The sequence below is a fragment of the Salvelinus sp. IW2-2015 genome, linkage group LG18 (assembly GCF_002910315.2).
Source record: "Salvelinus sp. IW2-2015 linkage group LG18, ASM291031v2, whole genome shotgun sequence".
In the NCBI taxonomy this organism is placed as follows: Eukaryota; Metazoa; Chordata; class Actinopteri; order Salmoniformes; family Salmonidae; genus Salvelinus; species Salvelinus sp. IW2-2015.
Window position 1 is genome coordinate 11,959,023 of NC_036858.1, and position 15,153 is coordinate 11,974,175.

Genomic DNA, 15,153 nt, shown 5'->3' on the forward strand with positions numbered 1-15,153 from the left:
AGACGGGTCGCCACTGTATAGTGGCGTTATTTTATACCATGCTGTGTCAATGTACTGTAATTAAATAGTTTTTACCCGTTATTAATACCCATTATTTGATTGAATATATCACTTGTTATTACTTGCACGATTAAACACATTGTTATACATTTTTTTTATCCATCTTATCTTGCCACACAGACCCTCATTGACCAATGAATACAGAGCAAATGGACATTTCTCTCTCTTTATTCTCGAAAGGCAAAGTATTGAATGATAAAATCGAATATTTCCAAAAACAATGCATACACAATTAATGACTTTACAAACAATCAGTTGAAACATTTGTTCCCCAGGCTCAGTGTTTCAACTATTACAAATAAATTACAAAACTGTTAGATTCTTTGTTCTTTGCATAGTAAAAATTATTTTGATTCCAAATTTATACAATAAATATACAAGACATCCAACATAGGGGAGAAGCAGACCAAAATAATAAACAAAACCAATCAGGATGCATGGTACAAACAAACACTGATGATGACACTGCTGTTACCGGGGGAAGATGATCTTCCCATTAGAGTAGTACGTGCAGCCTTACTTCAGCTCCAGCTCAGATGAGGACAGATCTCTTCGTTTTGATTTCTTGTGCTTGTAGCCCAGGAGGATGGTGGCCACTAGGAGCACCAGGCCCAGGACCAGTAGGACCCACTGGCCTGCTGCAGCCGCTGCACCATCCAGACTCATGCCCAGAAAGTTCACTTTACCATTATCTAGAACTGGGGTTGGGGTTGGGGTTGGGGTTGCGGCTGTGGGGGATGTTTCTGAGCCGTCACCTGGAAACACACACAGAGGTGAGTGATGCGAATCAGAAGACGTACTCTTATCCTGTTTCAATATAGTACTAGGCTTAAATGAGCGAACAAGAGACGGAATGCAATATGACATTTTATTAAATAGTTTACTGATGACAGGTGAGTGAGAAGGAGTTCCAATGACGGGCCTTAAAAGGAAAGATTCACCCATTTGGAATGTTATATCGTATTTGTGCATCTCTGAGTGATGTTCTATTGGTTTCCAGGGTCATTTCATGTTTTCATGTGTATCTGAGCTATTCCTTATTCAAGCAGGCAGCGATACAGCAGTTACGACGAGTTTTGCATCACATGAAAATTACCCCAGGAATGATAGAACATCGCTCTGAGATGAATAAATACTATATAACATAAAAAATGGGTTAATCTTTCATTTAAAAAAGGTAGACTCAACGATATGACATAGATGCGGAACGAAAACAGCATAGTGGCTACATTTTCCCGCAACAACTAAGACCGTTGAAGCGTGAGGCTCAATTTCTCTGCTGTTTGCTGCCCTGGCTACCACGCTGTGAACAGCATGAAGCGAACCCGTGCACGTGCACAGCTCCTGTGTGTAAGTCTTGTATCTCGCTCATCTCAATATCTGCGGTGCTGCTCTTGGCAACGTCATTTCGCTGAGTCTACCTTTAAGGTTATTATAGCTGGTGGAGGGTTGTTAACTTTTGCTGTAACACGCAAGTGAAAGAACTTGTGTACGTTTGACATAAATACATCCCGAGATTTATGCCCATTGGTTGAGAGAGAGGAAGGTGATGATTACCCCATAGGTTAAACAACAAGCATAAGGAATATGCATTATTGTGCCGTGCTCATAGTCTAAAAGGTAAATGGGGGAATGACATTCCACMCATGGYAAAGTAGAAAAGAGAACATGAAACAAGACCTATGCTGATGATACCTTTGTATACATTCCCACTATGCCCGAAGAATAGGAAACAGTGTGAATGACGTCGTACTTACTGGATAAAGTTAAAAAGATCATTCAGACCAGCCTTACTGATTGAAAATTCGGAAACTACACTGAACAAAAATAGAAATYGCAACATGCAATCATTTCAAAGATTTTACTGAGTTGCAGTTCATAAGGAAATCAGTCAATTCAAATAAATAAATGTGATCCTAATCTATGGATTTCACATGTCTGGGAATACAGATATGCATCTGTTGGTCACAGATACCTTAAAAAAAAGGTAGGGGCGTCGATCAGAAAACCAGTCAGTATCTGGTGTGACCACCATTTGCTGTCGTACACTTCGATACAGAGCATCCCAAACATGCTCAATGGGTGACATGTCTGGTGAGTATGCAGGCTATGGAAGAACTGGGACATTTTCAGCTTCCAGGAATTGTGTACAGATCCTTGCGACATGGGGCATCATAATGAAACGAGGTGATAGTGGCGGATGAATGGCACAACAATGGGCCTCAGGATCTCGTCACGGTATCTCTGTGCATTCAAACTGCCACCAATAAAATGCAATTATGGTCTTTGTTCGTAGCTTATGCCTGCCTATACTATAACCCCACCTCCACCATGGGGCACTCTATTCACAACGTTAACATCAGCAAACCGCTCGCCCACATGACGCCATACACGTGGTTTGCAGTTGTGAGGCCGGTTGGCCATTGGAGGCGGCTTATGGTAGAGAAATGAACATTAAATTCTCTGGCAACAGCTCTGGTGGATATACCTGCAGTCAGCATGCAAATTGCACGCTCCCTCAAAACTTGAGACATCTGTGGCATTGTGTTGTGTAACAAAACTGCACATTTTAGAGTGGCCTTTTATTGGCCCCAGCACAAGGTGCACCTGTGTAATGATCATGCCATTTAAGCTTCTTGATATTTCACACCTGTCAGGTGTATGGATTATCTTGGCAAAGGACAAATGCTTACTAACAGGGATGTAAACAAATTTGTGCACAAAATTTGAGAGAAATAAGCTTTTTGTACATATGGAAAATTCTGGGATGTTTTATTTCAGCTCATAAAACATGGGGCCAACACGTTATATTTTTGTTCAGTGTGCATTACTTTTCAAGATTGCTTGTGTCAAAACTGAGAACATTGAGACCAGGTCTTAATCTCAGAAAAAAGGTGTTGAATGCATAATTAGAAAGGAAAGAGTTTCTTGTCCTTTCCGCCATTTCATCTTTGTTCAGTCAGTGTGGTCAGAGAACAGAGGCCTCTTCTGCGCTCCCCCTCTTCTCCGACATTCCATTTTCCCCTCGATCGTGTTCTTTCCCCCTGTCTTTACGACATCCCAGTCCATCTCTCTCCATTGTTTTCTCCACCTACAGGATTTCTCTCCTTCGAGTCCTGTCTCCTCGCTCTATCTAATCTCAAACTCCTCCTTTCAGCAGAAACTCATCATGAAGGATTGGAGGTATTGATTTCATTGCTAGGAGCCTCTAAACCCACTAAAAACAATGCTTCAGCCCTGACAACAGTTGTTTCTCTGCAGAGGGATTGGTTTCAGCTTAAGTACATTGGAATTTTAGTGGCTCTAATCATTGACCTATAAAAGAACTGGAGACAGCGTCAAAGATGGCTGACTGTTGTTTTCAACGTAATCTACTCAAATTCGCATACGCCGTTTCGTGGTGGCCGCYATCTGCTTTACAGAGCCCATAACGCTTGCGCACTAGCACTTGGTGTGCACTGGAGGTTAGCATGAGCMGCGATGATGTCATCACATTTTCCAAAAACACGGCAGACATCATGGGGACCGACTTCGGCGGAAGTCGTGACACATCAGTTGAATATAAAATGTTAATATTCTTCAGCTATGAGTAAAAAATCATTACTCATTCCCAAGAAGACTCAAGTTTGTAATTGCTGCCAAAGGTGCGTCAACAAAGTACTGAGAAAAGGGTCTGAATACTTACATAAAAATAATTTCAGTTTTGTATTTTTAATACATTTCCAAAACATTTCTAAAAACTGTTTTTTGCTTTGTCATAATGGGTTATTGTGTGTTAGATTGATGCACTGTATATCTCTCTTTAGTATACTATTGGTGCACGCTAGTATGAAAATGTGCTGAAAATGTGGAATCAATAGTCAACTGTACAAAAATTTGGCACAAGTACAGTTGAAGTCGGAAAGTTTACATACACTTAGGTTGGAATCATTAAAACTCGTTTTACAACAACTCCACAAATGTCTTGTTAACAAACTATAGTTTTGGCAAGTCATGACACGAGTCATTTTTCAACAATTGTTTACAGTCAGATTATTTCACTGTATCACAATTCCAGTGGGTCAGAAGTTTACATACACTAAGTTGACTGTGCTTTAAACAGCTTGGAAAATTCCAGAAAATTATGTCATGGCTTTAGAAGCTTCTGATAGGCTAATTTACATCATTTGAGTCAATTGGAGGTGTACCTGTGGATGTATTTCAAGGCCTGCCTTCAAACTCAGTGACTCTTTGCTTGACATCATGGGAAAATCAAAAGAAATCAGCCAAGACCTCAGAAAAAAAATGTAGACCACAAGTCTGGTTATCCTTGGGAGCAATTTCCAAACTCCTGAAGGTACAAAGATCGTACTTTTTGGAGAAATGTCCTCTGGTCTGATGAAACAAAAATAGAACTGTTTGGCCATAATGACCATTGTTATGTTTGGAGGGAAAAAGGGGAGGCTTGCAAGCCAAAGAACACCATCCCAACCGTTAAGCACATGGGTGGCAGCATCTGTTGTGGGGTGCTTTGCTGCAGGAGGGACTGGTGCACTTCACAAATAGATGGCCTCATGAGGAGGAAATTATGTGGATATATTGAAGCAACATTCTCAAGACATCAGTCAGGAAGTTAAGCTTGGTCGCAAATGGGTCTTCCAAATGGACAATGACCCCAAGCATACTTCCAAAGTTGTGGCAAAATGGCTTAAGGACAACAAAGTCAAGGTATTGGAGTGGCCATCATAAAGCCCTGACCTCAATCCTATAGAAAATTTGTGGGGCAGAACTGAAAAAAGCGCGTGCGCGCAAGTGTAACGGATGTGAAATGGATAGCTAGTTAGCGGTGGTGCGAGCTAGCAGCCTTTCAGTCGGTTACGTCACTTGCTCTGAAACCTAGAAGTAGTGGTTCCCCTTGCTCTGCAAGGGCCGCGGCTTTTGTGAGCGATGGGTAACGATGCTTGTGGCGTGTGTCAGTTGTGTTGATGTGTGCAGAGGGATCCCTGGTTCGCGCCCGGGTATGGCGACGGAGCGACGTAAAGTTATACTGTTACATTGATGCTGTTGACCCGGATCATTGGTTGCTGCGGAAAGAGGAGGTCGAAAGGGGGGTGAGTGTAACGGATGTGAAATGGCTAGCTAGTTAGCGGTGGTGCGAGCTAGCAGCCTTTCAGTCAGTTATGTCACTTGCTCTTGAAACCTAAAGTAGTGGTTCCCCTTGCTCTGCAAGGGCCGCGGCTTTTGTGGAGCGATGGGTAACGATGCTTCGTGGGCGGACCGTGTTTGATGTGTGCAGAGGGTCCCTGGTTTGAGCCCAGGTAGGGGCGAGGAGAGGGACGGAAGCTATACTGTTACACAAGGAGGCCTACAAACCCGACTCAGTTACACCAGCTCTGTCAGGAGGAATAGGCCAAAATGAACCCAACTTATTGTGGGAAGCTTGTGGAAGGCTACCCGAAACGTTTGACCCAAGTAAAACAATTTAAAGGCAATGCTACCAAATACTAATTGAGTGTATGTAAACTTCTGAGCCACTGGGAATGTGATGAAAGAAATAAAAGCTGAAGTAAATAATTTTCTCTTCTATTATTCTGACATTTCACATWCTTAAAATAAAGTGGTGATCCTAACTGACCTAAGACAGGGWATTTTTACTAGCATTAAATGTCAGGAGTTTAAAYGTATTTGGCTAAGGTGAATGTAAACTTCCGACTTCAACTGTAGATGTATGTACCCTGAAAAGATATAGATATGGACCAACCCCAGTTATGGCCCCTGGGGGGGTATGGCAGCCACTATAAGAACAAAAGTTTGCCTCTCAGCTACAGATATTCCTGTTAGCTATTGGAACCTCAGGAAAAGCTAGACTACAATAGCTTGTTGTACACTTCAAGCATTTTATTTACTACTACTAGCCTATCCAGGAGAGATTCCAGGTGTGTGGGAGTGATGAGTAGGCAGAACGCACAGTGAGCTTTCCTGAATAACTGGACATGCCACATGTGAGCATATTGGTGGCAGCATTTATTATAGGACGACTTGGGAGACTGATGATCTCGTGAACTGTCGAGAATAGACACGCAACTGATCCAAATGGTTGCATAATCAGACCTTGGCTGTATGCCGTCTCCGCATGAAACATGCATTCAAAAAGAGGGCGTTCGAGCGGTTATTCAAATTAGCCTAGTACATCACTGCAGTTTACAGTCTAGACAATAAATGTACTCACTTGACAACAATGTTGTAGCCTAAGTACAATAAATGTTATTGTCTAAAAATGTAGGACTAAATCAATAGAAGAGCTTTGCGTGCCCGGGGACAGCAGAGATCAGCATGGAGGAATGCAGATTTCATAATCTGTTAACTTTTGTTTCTTGCTCTTTGACAGGTGAAATATTGATAGCCCTAATATTTAGCTAATGAATGGCCTAATATCTAGCTAATATTTATCTTGATATTTTGGCCACACATCTCTATCCTCTCTCYTCCAGCTGTTCCTGTGTTCAATAGGCTATAGGCCACGTAAGCATAGGCCAAATGAACTGTCGGGGAAAGTTGAGGATAGAGAGCGCGTTTGTTTGATCACTTCGGCGTTTGGCGGTGATGATAACATTGTGGCACTGACGCATTACAAATGGTTGCCCCGGACAGCCATAGAGATGAGCACAGTGAAAAAGAAGATCCAAATGAATTCACAACCATAAGAAAAATGGTAATCACTTGCAGACCACTTGAGCAATGAGGCAAGCAGTGGCATGCTGTAAAATATGCGCACGCTAAACTGCAGGCGTTTGTTGTTGAATTGTTGCATTTAAATATATGCATTTCTATGTATATTATTTTTCAGTACATCTAGGCCACATGGAAGTAGCCTATTATTTTCACTTATCACTATGAAAATGCACTCACCCTGAAAGCACTGAATGGTCTGTGTTACCRTGCAGTTCATTTCCGGTGGGCAGTATTATGACATGATGAAAGTATTTTCCAATAACAAGAACGCGAGGAGGCAGCATGGTAAGTTTAGGCTATTTACTAGATTGTGTAGGTAGAAAATATATCAGTAGGTGACTTTGAACTTCAACACCCACAGTGTGTGCATGCTATATAAGGGAGTGCGCTTAACATGCCCATCACCACTATACCTATTACACAACACTCCTGTATGTATATTTATATATGTACTGTATGTATGTACAGTATGCATATGTGTGTATACAGTACCAGTCAAAAGTTTGGACACACCTACTCATTGTAAGGTTCTGTATTTATTTTCTTAGTCAACCTTGTGTTCTGTTTCGTTGTGTTCTCGAACGTAGCCCTGTTTCTTTGTGTTCTTGAACGTAGCCCTGTCTTTCATTTTTGTTCATTGAAATGAATACTCAGGGAGAAAAATGTGTAGATTCACATTTATAACTGGTTTCACAAACGAGCTAGGCAAAGGCTTAGTAGAGTCAAAACTAACAATACTTCACAAAGACACAAACAGAATGAACTGAACTATATAAGGAGCTGATGAGACCAGGTGAGTAACTAACACAGGTGAAATCAATGAACAAAAATGAAAGACAGGGCTACGTTCAAGAACACAAAGAAACAGGGCTATGTTCAAGAACACAACGAAACAGAACACAAGGTTGACTAGGAAAATAAATACAGAACCTTACACTCATTCCAGGGTTTTTCTTTATTTTTACTATTTTCTACATTGTAGAATAATAGTGAAGACATCAAAACTATGAAATACCAAAAAAAGTGTTAAAYTTCACCCTGAAGGCCCGGTTTCTTCAAAGTAGSCACCCTTTGCCTTGACAGCTTTGCACTCTCTTGGCATTTTCTCAACCAGCTTCATGAGGTAGTCACCTGGAATGCATTTCTATTAACCAGCGTGCCTTGTTAAATGACAGTCCATTATTTTAAGAAATGAAGGTCAGTCAATACGGAACATTTCTTGAACTTTGAAAGTTTCTTCAAGTGCAGTCGCCATCAAGCATTATGATCAAATCAAATGTATTTATTTATATAGCCCTTCGTACATCAGCTGATATCTCAAAGTGCTGTACAGAAACCCAGCCTAAAACCCCAAACAGCAAGCAATGCAGGTGTAGAAGCACGGTGGCTAGGAAAAACTCCCTAGAAAAGCCAAAACCTAGGAAGAAACCTAGAGAGGAACCAGGCTATGAGGGGTGGCCAGTCCTCTTCTGGCTATGCCGGGTGGAGATTATAACAGAACATGGCCAAGATGTTCAAATGTTCATAAATGACCATGGTCAAAGCATGGTCAAATAATAATAATCACAGTAGTTGTCGAGGGTGCARCAAGTCAGCACCTCAGGAGTAAATGTCAGTTGGCTTTTCATAGCCGATCATTAAGAGTATCTCTACCGCTCCTGCGGTCTCTAGAGAGTTRAAAAMAGCAGGTCTGGGACAGGTAGCACGTACGGTGAACAGGTCAGGGTTCCATAGCCGCAGGCAGAACAGTTGAAACTGGAGCAGCAGCACGGCCAGGTGGAACTGGCTCTCATGAGGACCCCCACAGGAAAGGAAGACCCAGAGTTACCTCTGCTGCAGAGGATAAGTTCATTAGAGTTAACTGCACCTCAGATTGCAGCCCAAATAAATGCTTCACAGAGTTCAAGTAACAGACCCATCTCAACATCAACTGTTCAGAGGAGACTGTGTGAATCAGGCCTTCATGGTCGACTTGCTGCAAAGAAACCATTTTCTTGGTTACAATCGCCGTGTCTTTGTGAGACGCAAAGTAGGTGAACGGATGATTTCCATGTGTGGTTCCCACCGTGAAGCATGGAGGAGGAGGTGTGATGGTGCTCATGACACTGTCAGTGATGTATTTAGAATWCAAGGCACACTTAACCAGCATGGCTACCACAGCATTCTGCAGCGAAACGCCATCCCATCTGGTTTGTGCTTAGTGGGACTATCATTTGTTTTTCAACAGGACAATGACCCAAAACACACCTTCAGGCTGTGTAAGGGCCATTTGACCAAGGAGAGTGATGGAGTGCTGCATCAGAATACCTGGCCTCCACAATCACCTGACCTCAACCCAATTGAGATGGTTTGGGTGAGTTGGACCGCAGAGTGAAGGAAAAGCAGCCAACAAGTGCTCAGCATATGTGGGAACTCCTTCAAGACTGTTGGAAAAGCCTTCCTCATGAAGCTGATTAAGAGAATGCCAAGAGTTTGCAAAGCTGTCATCAAGGCAAAGGGTGGCTACTTTGAACAATCTAAAATATATTTTGATTTGTTTAAAACTTTTTYGTTTACTACATGATTCCATATGTGWTATTTTCATAGTTTTGATGTTTTCACTATTATTCTACAATGTAGAAAATAGTCAAAATAAAGAAAAACCCTACTCATTCAAGGGTTATGGTCAGTACAGACCACAGAATGGCGACCTGCCAAACACTTATGGAACTTCTGGACAGATTTTTCTTTTTTGCATGGGCCTCTTTACCCAGCTGCGCATCAGCCAAGAGTTAAGAATACATATCTTTAGGCTACCATCCTTCTTGGCCACAGGCACAATTTGTATAGGMCACCAAGGCTGTGTTCACACARGCAGCCCAATCTAGATTTTTAGTGAAAAAAGATGAGAATTGGGCTGCCTGTCTAATCGCAGCCTTAGAGTACTCCACTGGCTGGTAAACCCCCTGAGCCACCAGTTTATCCAGAGCCCCATCGATCTTCAGCTGGAGAGTGAAGGGTACTGGGTATGTTTAAAAAAACTTAGGTGGCACCTTAGGGTCGATGGCTATGGACACAGGGGCCCCTTACAAACCCCATGCCCCTGGAAAGCTTCTTATTTCTCCTTTCTAATCAAATCCAAAGTGTTTTGCATGTGATAAACCCCTGTGACCTCGATGGCYAAAGGCTCAAACCAGTCAGGGTCCAGTAAACTGGCACCTGAGCCCTGGATGACGAACAGGAGTAGCCTTCTGTGGTTGCCTCGATAGCTCACAACAACAAAAATCCTACCCCCCACCTCTAACTGRACCTGTGATCATTGCCGTAACACTTCATTGTCTTGCAAAAGCTCGTGTGGCTCATCAGGCCACAATGTATGGTATGTTTCCTCACTAATCAGTGAACATCTAGAGCCTGGGTCAGTCCTCCATTACATGCTCCAGACACAGTTGGAGAAGGACCGGGCCTTCAGGGTGAGGTAGGCTGTGAAGGTGGCATTTTATTGCATCTTTACTTATACCTTTTTCAAATGTGATTGTTACTTGTATTTTATTTGGGTCCAAAACAGTTTCATTATTCAAACCATTCCATATATGTATACCACAGGAGGTTGGTGGCAGCTTAATTGGGGAGGATGGGCTCATWGTAACGGCTGGAACAGAGTAAATTGAATGGTTTTGAACTCAAACACATGGTTTCCATGTTTGATACCATTCCATTTACTCCATTCCAGMCATTATTGTGAGCTTTCCTCTCCTCAGCAGCCTCCTGTGATGTATACATTATCATCAACTTCATCCTCAACAGTCAGTAGTTTGTCTTGTCAATTTCAGTGTTCAGGTGTGTTGGCAATTGCTAGTAATTGGCCATACCTGATCTTAATTGGTTGATGTCTTGAAAGGTGGTCCGTTTGAACAGTGGGAAAATAAATGCTTGGAAGAGGTAGACATGCTATATACTCTGCAGGAAAGGTTTTTGTTATTTTAATTAAGCTTTTAGCATGGCCTGTGTTTTAACCTCTTTAAACCCTGTTTTATAACCCTAAAATATTTATTAAATTCTGACAATCTTCATCAGTCCAGTTATTATTTTAACATCTTTGTAACGGTATTCCTCTTCCTCTTCATCCGAAGAGGAGGAACAGGGATTGAACCAAAATGCAGCGTCGTGATATGACATGATTTATTAAAGTAAAGACGAAAAAACACAAACACTTTAACAAACTACAAAACAACGTAGACTGACCTGAACATAAGAACTTACATGACACGAAGAACGCATGAAACAGGAACAGACTACATAAACCGAACGAACAAACGAAACAGTCCCGTGTGGTGCAAACAAACACAGACACAGGAGACAACCACCCACAAACAAACAATGTGACACCACCTACCTTAATATGATTCTCAATCAGAGGAGATGAAAACCACCTGCCTCTAATTGAGAACCATATCAGGTACCCATTAAACCAACATAGAAACACAAAACATAGACTGCCCACCCACACTCACGTCCTGACCAACTAACACATACAAAAACTAACAGAAAACAGATCAGGAACGTGACAATCTTGATGTGCACGGGATATGACCAGCTCTGTCACACAGGTGGGCATCATCATAACTCTTTGCAGTAGGTAGGTCTGCACTCAGCAGCAAAGCTAATTTATTTTCACCATTATCAATTTCATTAGCTTCAAAACATTCCAGCCTTTCAACGTACTCCTCCCAGGAGCTATCCTGTTCATCAACAAACTCCGCCATGATCGCGACGAAAGAGGAAACTCCACTTTGGCATTTTACGCATGAATCTTCTTMAATTCTAGTCCGTATCCACTTCGTCGCCAGTATTCTGTACGTGACATGAAAGTACAATCCAATAACGAGGAAGCAACAGGGTAAATGTAGGTGATTTGCTAGATTGCAAACGTGACTGCCATGTCGGCAGGTGACTGAACTTCAACACCCACGGTGTGTGCACTCCTTGACGTGCCTATCAACACTAAATGTAATCCTTAAGAGTCTGATTCACCCGTCTGTCAATCTAAGTAACATAAAACAACCCCCCCCTCAATCTGTCAGTTTAAAATAGGCGGATGCACCATGAAAAAAGAATCTCTGTCAGCCTTCTGCATCTGTGGTGGAAGGTGACATAGCTATAGCGGTGGTTGTCAGACCATGAGACATCCCGAAAATCGGTCTTCTCACGAAAACGTCTGTAGCGTCCAAATGGTTTGGCCTACAAACTAATATGACCACTCCATGGAACGATGACTCCAACACGTCACGGGACTCGTCTGAGGGTAACCCATACAAATGAATGGAAGTATGGAGGTAGTTGTGCCAACAAAAATAAGGGGTGAAATGTGTCAAATCAAAATGCTTTCCTGAACTTCCTTATCTGGCCATATCATTTTTTTTGGGGGGGATGCCTAAAATTGTAAGTCAAATACCAAATTATTCAAGGAATGACCATCTTAAAACAATTCCATATGTTAGCTTAGTAGATCCCCCCCCCCCAAAAAATTTTTTTTTTTACTGATGCGTTGATCAGCTGATTGACAGGTGTACTGTAGAACGATAAACTTTTCTCTAGTGTGGATGCTCGCCAACGTGTATAGTTTATCGTTATCGTCCTTGCTGTGGATGGTCCTTAACACAATTGATTGTGTGAGACAAATTAYGACGAACTTGACATTCCAAACAATCGCACACTTTACCTAACACTCCACTCACTATTCATTTGAAACAGTAAAAAGTGACCTAACGTAGCAGGTATAAAGGAAACACCTGAAAGTGTTGGGGGATTTTTTTTGAGAGATTCTCTTCTGCACTGTTCAACCAATCCAGTAAATGTGGAGGAGGAGTTAAGATGGAGTGTCGCCTTGTTAACGTCCAAAAGCAGAAGTCACATTACAAGCTCTTTCCATTTCCCCAGAAAACTTGATGCATCCGTTTTGGCACGGGCCCCGCTGAGGGTGGGTAAAACGAGACGTGCACTTCATGATAGGTCTAAAACCGTTCGTCATAATTACGAGCTCTATTTCATATTTTTGGGGGGTAATTTAAACTTTTTTTAAAATGGGCTAAAAATACATAGCTTAAGTGTCATAGTAACAACAAATTCAGTCATGCCAAATTTTATTTAACCATTTTATTTGGATAAAGGAGGTACGGTAGGGAGGGCAYGGCCCCCTAAGCCCGTCCAAAACACTGGGCCTGGTTATCAGACTTACTTGGTGGTTTCCAGTCATATTCAGGCCAGCCTCTGACCTCRCCATTCTTGTTGTTCTCTGCCTCCAGCCAATCAGTGAGAGGTTTGAAGTACTGTACCAGTGGCTTGGCGGACATGGTAGGCTCTCCAGTGATCATAGCCATCGCTTCAGGCCAGGGCTTACTAAAACCCAGCTTCATCACGTCACTGCAAAACACAGGAAATGGATGAAACGGTCATTCCAAAAGTTTATCAGAAAGACCGCATATTTGTCTACAGTCAAACAAATGCTTCAGATGCAACAGTTTATATACTTTACACTTCCACATATCTGAACGACAACTTCGAACACATTTACGTCAACGACATTATCACATGAAAAGATTGACAGTGCTTGTCATGGTGATAGAATGCTACTTGTTTTGAGGGTGTACATTACTGACCCTAGAAGCTTCCCTGCCTCTTTGGAGCGGTAGATATCACATTGGTGGAGAGGGCCTACATGCCCGGCGGCGTTACACAGAGCCTGATGAAACTGGAACTGGATGATGAAGCTCACGAAGTACCTGATAGGAAGACACTCCGTCACATGACGTGCCCACTGCATCCCACATAAAAAACGCTCTGTTTTTATGAATGCCATCTAAATCTATTGATCGACACGGTAAGAGTATCAGTAAAACGCAATGTAGGCCCACTTGTGTTTTTATGAACAAGACAGAAAAGTGATCAAATGAAAGTTAGGTGGTTTACAGTTGAATGTTTGGTTCACTGTTTTCTGCAAGTGCGTTGCGTCACTGATTTCATCAAACGTTCCTTTAGGGAGGAAGCTAAGAGATTTATCCTAGTTGAAGAGTAATAAACGTCAGACAACGCACCTGACATAGGGCACATTAGCAGGGATGTGGAACTTTGCACCTGGGTCAAAGTCCTGCTCAGTGCGGGCCACAGGTGGACACAAGCCCTGGTACTTCATTCTGGAAGGGACAGACAGTATAAAGAAATTGTATTTTTGTTTTACATAGATGGTGAATAACCCCCTTCTCCATCCTCCCCTAAAAGTATTTTTATAAATGTTTTACCTAATTGTACTTTACCTCATGTTCCACCATTCCTTGTTGTACTCCTCCTGAGAGATGCGTCCATCAAACACTTTCCACCTCCACTGGTCCATCAAGTAGCCGAAGGGCAGGAAGGCAATTTTGTCCAGGGCGATGCTCATGAGGTAATTGATCATACTCTCTGGAAATGAACAGATACATTCATGTTTAGAGTGGTATAGTGCAATCACAGCATATAGCTAGTTTATTTATGTTCACCACACAGCTTGCTTTAAAATAAAAATGTTTTGTTAATGCTATGGCTGAAGCTGCACTGTCACCACATAACCCTTTTTTTCTGTTTGGCAGAAGGTCTTAGTAGTGAATTGAAAATTGTCAAAAAAATGTTTAGTTATTTTCCTCATTTATGAGAGCGAAAAAATCTGGCCAGAGTCAAAATGATTAATTAGTATGCGCTCACCTGGGTTGTCCTCCACCACATCCAGTAAACCAATCTCCTTTAGATGCTTGGGAGTGGCGACGGACAGGGCCAGCACATCCCCAATGGCCTCGTGGAAGCCTGGGTTGGCGCCGTCGCGGAAGGAAGTAGGTTGGTCCTTGTACTGCAGGAAGTACTGCACATGACCCATCTCATGGTGCACGGTGATGAGGTCATCCATGGTTATCACGGTGCACTGTTTGATCCTGGAAATGAAGGATAAGAATTCATAATTTTAATGGCCAAAAGGGGCTGTCATCTTTGTTTTTCATGGGGAATGCAAACATCTTGAAAGGTAAAAAACAAAGACTATGGGTGGGGGGGTAGCTTGGTTGGGACTCAAACCTGCAACCAAGTACATGTCAGTTCCAATAGCCAAGTTATTAGACCAATAGTTCCAAAGCCCTTGACAAAGTTTCTGGCGTTGTAATGTTCTAAGGAAGCTACGTCCCTCCAAAGTACCTGACGTCTTTGCGGTTGTAGAAGTCCCAGGCGGAGGCATGGCATACCACATTGCGTCCATCATTGGGTTTCTCTAGCATGGACTTGACCCAGAACTCTGGAGGCATGGGCAATAGCCCCAGAGAAGTGAAGAAGTTGTCTGACTCTTGGAACATCCTGGTGGCATTCCAGCCCTGTGGAGAAAAA

General features: G+C 42.4%; 1 protein-coding gene across 2 annotated transcripts in view; it reads right to left on the bottom strand.

The window, feature by feature from the left end:
- Positions 1–212: 212 nt before the first annotated feature.
- The window catches only part of LOC111978277 (angiotensin-converting enzyme-like), a 37,280-nt gene continuing 22,339 nt past the window's right edge, over positions 213–15,153 (bottom strand). The window contains exons 19-25 of one of the 2 annotated variants that reach the window (XM_024008248.1): positions 14,968–15,140; positions 14,488–14,711; positions 14,064–14,208; positions 13,845–13,943; positions 13,410–13,532; positions 12,989–13,173; positions 213–815 (exon numbers count right to left, since the gene is read on the bottom strand). In XM_024008248.1, the coding sequence (XP_023864016.1) occupies positions 577–815; positions 12,989–13,173; positions 13,410–13,532; positions 13,845–13,943; positions 14,064–14,208; positions 14,488–14,711; positions 14,968–15,140 (1,188 nt within the window). In that variant the 3' untranslated portion in view covers positions 213–576. The remainder of the gene's footprint in view (positions 816–12,988; positions 13,174–13,409; positions 13,533–13,844; positions 13,944–14,063; positions 14,209–14,487; positions 14,712–14,967; positions 15,141–15,153) is intronic. The other variant, XM_024008249.2, reaches the window with a different exon arrangement.